A 4583-nucleotide genomic window follows, 5' to 3' on the forward strand; every position below is an offset into this window, starting at 1 on the left:
TAAACATCACCTACAAACACATGGGAGTTTTAACTAGTAGTGGAAAAAAAAAAGTTAACTAATCCACCCAAATCTTGTATTTGATTATATAATGACTATAACCACCACACGCTTAAGGAAAACTTAAAATTCTAATCTGCACCATAACAGATCAAAGAAAGCTTTTCCACTTTTGATGATCACCGAACACTCATTCCTGGATTCCCATTGTATTAATTTTGGTGTTTTCTTAATATTATTACACATTCAATTACATTGTTACCATATAAAGTTCTGTTCTTTCTAAACTCTTTATTGTATCATAAACTTCACTTAATAACTGCTGTTTTAAGTGGTCAGAAATTTGTAAATATCAGGTTTAAACACTCATGAGAGTATTTGAAACATCCCTCATTAAAGATGTTTTTATAGTATTACCATGTATTTAATTTTTATTATAAAACATTTTTATAATTTATGAGAATCTTAAAATTCATTTTCTCAACATTTCTTTAATGTATTCAACACTGGTTGGCAACCTCTGCCACAGATAAGTGAATACTATTTTTAACTCATTTGATTACAGAAGGGTGAGGTGGAAAATAGTTAAATTCCCTTCCTTTAGGTTGTTTAGAAATCAAGAAAAATGAAGCAGTTCTCAGCAACAATTGTGTATGTTATCATCAGTGCTTTGTGCTTCTTTCCCTCTACATGGCTACTTCCATGCTCGACCCTTGAACACTAAACACACCGCTTCAGTTCTCGAACTAGGTTCAAAGGCAAATGAGTGTTTGTATTTATTTCTAATTCATATACCAGAAAAATCTCAATTTTCACATATTAACTTGTTACTTTGGAGATTTCTGGGCTGTCACAGCCTTCCATGACTGATTTTATTCATAGAAATTTCCAATTACCACTAGTACCAACCAATTTTGATAAAACCTCCCTCCAGGAATTTTCATACTTCTGTGATACCCATAAAATTTTGGACTTTTTTAAACTTTCAAGCCTTAGAAATCAGGTTGGCATCTTTCCAAACTTCCACACGTTTACAAAACCATTATAATGTAATAGCAAAAACTTTTATCCCTCAAATTGAAGTTTCCCTAAAGATATTTTAATTTTTTAAACTTTTAGATCACGTTTTCACTATGCATAGTCACAGCCATGACAATTTGTATTTAGTTGGTTTTAATTAACATTGCTAGAATAATTGAACCAATTACTGTTGCTTGCTGTCCATTAAGTATGCGTTACCATACCTGGAGTATGCTCTAACTTTTCCTTGGAGTCTTAACAGATTTTCAATATTATTTATGTACTTTTCAAAGTAGAGTCAATACACTAATTATCCAAATGATTCCACCAGCAGGTGTTCCCGCTCAGTCCAAAACTTTGTTACACTCCACAGAAAATTAATTTCTTAAATCTACATAACATCCTCAGTGGGGTATATTTTTTTACATTCCACAAAATCCTGGCTTAATGTCTGGATTTAAAAATCAACAAATATTAATATTATGAAGCACAACATTTAAGCTATCCTAACAAGGTACAAATACTTCTGAAAAATATAAACTTGTAATTTAAACTAATATTTTTGCTAAATCTTAAAACAGACTGGTCATTTAAAAGCTGGTTATGGAAATGTTTCAGTGTTAATGATATATAAAGATACGATTCATGTGAAATTAACTTATTCAGCACAGGCTTAGTCCCCAGGACCAACCTCGTTTTCATGCTATAATTTTAAATTAGTAAGAGCATGTTCACGAAATTTGGCAGATTATCAGTAAATGTAACAAGGCTTTCATACACAAAATATCAGATTTTTTAAAATTACGTCTCAAGGTTTTTTTTAAGTAATGTTTCTCTCATCCCCTTTTTTTGCATGTTGCCTATCCAATTAATTTTAATTAAGATTAAAAATACTTTTATGTATCAGAAAATTTTTCAGATAATTATCAAACGTTTTCTAAGAAAAAAAACAAACTATTTTATCTGTGTATTTTCACTGTTGAATCTCTGTACAGATTCAGTAATTTTGACCGATCTCATAATCACCATAAAAAATTAGGATATAAATATAATTATGCTTTTTTCATTCTAGAATGACTACAAATTATAGCTCAAAATCACAAATGTTTAGTCTAAATAGCTTAAATGTCATAACATTATACATTTAGTATTTATTATATTGTCCTTTCAGCCGTGCCTGGCTAACGTCACAGAAGTTACATGTGCACTCATGTTACCGTATCCAATAATATTAAACTGACCTTTAGTCTTTACAAAGTGATCTCTCTTGGCCGTGTTTTAGTAGACCAGTATTTTGTAAAATACATTATACTCGATTGCTGCACCTTTCAAAATTTCACACGTGAAGGATATGAAACAAAATAATTTTTTTGGGTTTATATATATATATATATATGTATGTGTGTGTGTGTGTGTGTATATATAGTTGAATAACCAAAAAATCAAATTACTACATTGATACTATAGAATTCCACTATAATTTATCAAGCTTAGTAACTAAGCTCTATTTGGGTCTAATAAAATATGAAATTTTGAGCAGACTAAAGACTAACTTGAAGTCTTGTATCAAAAGAATGAGTTGAATACTTGAAAATGGCTGATAATCCCATTAGGGGAACATTCTGAGCTTTCGATTGGTTATTCATGTCATAGAAGAGCAATTGTATACAAGGAAATGTTTCCAAAAATGGAAAGAGGTGGGTGGGAGCACTGTGCTTGATTCAGTACATGAGCAATATCTCAATAACTAGAAAAGATGAGAGGTTCTTATTTTATATTCTAGCTTGTTGATATCGGTAATTTGAGTTCCTAATTCGTAAGGAAACTATAGACTTTGTATTTGGACATCACAAACATCTAATTTGAACCAGTGCTGCAATCAACGTATCACATGACACAAAAAATCGACATCTACGAGTGTTTTTTAATATTTACTTTTAAATTAAGAAATTAAATAATGTATAATACTAAAATTTGGATTATAATCTACAATTTGATACCAAACTTATTGACAAATTCATAAAATAGTAGTTCAATAAAATTTTGAATGCCAGTCAAATGTAATGACATGCCTTTGACCCATGTGGAGTGGGTTAATAAGCTACTCGCATGACTATCTACTAAAAGCTTGTGTAAATACCTTACTTCAACTTTCACAGTTATAGGCAATTTTGAAAATTTTAATACCAAGCTACACAATGGACTGTTTGCCACAGGTATCGACCCCATATTTGACATTTCTTATTTTAATAAAATTGTAGTAAAATAACTTATTTAAAAACCAATTAATAATAAATTATTAACATATATTATACTCAGTTTAAGATATTATTGAGAAACAAATAATAAGCTCAAAATATTTCTTCAGAATATTTTATTAAGTTCTCCACTTTACATGAAAACTATCTTGACAGCTTAGTGTTCTCTCTTTGCATGAAGACGTCGATCTCTCTCTTCAGCCACAGTAAGTCTGACACCCTTTCCACGAGGCAGAGAAATGTAAGGTTTGTTACCTTTTCCTATGGCAAAGATGTAGTTCAACCTACACAAAATGCAAAATGGCTTGAATTAAATCTTTAATTTTAACAATATTATTTTACATTATCATAAACACACCAACATAACATTTTCTAGTGAATTAAGTTATGTAAATACACAACTTTTTAATAAAAAATGCATTATTTTTCATAATTGATATACTTATAGCTATCCAAAATACAAAATCTGTCATTAATTACTAATAATGAAGTAAAACCAGCATTAATTTTACCACCAATGATATATTTTAAATGTGTGACATATCTGATTTAGACATTAATGGTCAAAATAGTAGCACCTCAGCAAGACTAATCAAACATTCACAGAGAATCATGAGTAGTAAAACTCATCACTGGCACCACTATTTTATTATGCTAATATCATCACAATCTAAACTGCATACTTACATGCATATCCAAAAAGGATACTTTACATAATTATTGTAGAATTAAAAAAAAACAGCTTTCAGAAAACAATTGATACACCCTTGTATACCTTACTTTATTTCTTCTCACTGTACTAAGAATATCCTTCTCTCATCATACTTTTGCCTTTATTTTAGTGCACATTTGCTATTAATTTATTAGCAGTTCCTCTTTTAGCTAGGATTTAATGTACAGTAATACAAACTACTTTCAAAAACAACTGCATTATAATACTTAAACGATTGTAAAATGTTTCTTTAAAAAACCACTTTTTTACCATTTGAATATAAACTAATAATGTGTAAATAAGATCTTTTCTACACACCTAGTGGCAAAAGTATGTCCCTGGGCATCTTTGACATGGACAATATCAAAGGAACCTGGATGTCGCTCTCTAGAAGTGACAATACCCACTCGTCCCAAGTTGTGTCCACCAGTCACCATACAAAGGTTACCTAAATATTACACAAAAATATACCTGACTGTGACAAAACATAACTAAGTAAATAAAAGACTAAATAGATTTTTGGATAATACTAAAAGACATTGCACACCAAAAGTTCTGAAACATGCATAATTGATGATTTAACTAAACCTTAA

The 4583-nt window shown here is 30.0% G+C and overlaps 1 protein-coding gene across 1 annotated transcript in view; it reads right to left on the bottom strand.

The window, feature by feature from the left end:
- Positions 1-3377: 3377 nt before the first annotated feature.
- Positions 3378-4583, bottom strand: part of LOC106476790 (40S ribosomal protein S4-like) — a 7962-nt gene continuing 6756 nt past the window's right edge. Inside the window, exons 3-4 of the mRNA XM_013937420.2 lie at positions 4309-4442; positions 3378-3562 (exon numbers count right to left, since the gene is read on the bottom strand). Of these exons, the coding sequence (XP_013792874.2) occupies positions 3436-3562; positions 4309-4442 (261 nt within the window). The 3' untranslated portion in view covers positions 3378-3435. The remainder of the gene's footprint in view (positions 3563-4308; positions 4443-4583) is intronic.

This window comes from Limulus polyphemus, unplaced genomic scaffold (assembly GCF_000517525.1).
Source record: "Limulus polyphemus unplaced genomic scaffold, Limulus_polyphemus-2.1.2 Scaffold158, whole genome shotgun sequence".
Lineage (NCBI taxonomy): Eukaryota > Metazoa > Arthropoda > Merostomata > Xiphosura > Limulidae > Limulus > Limulus polyphemus.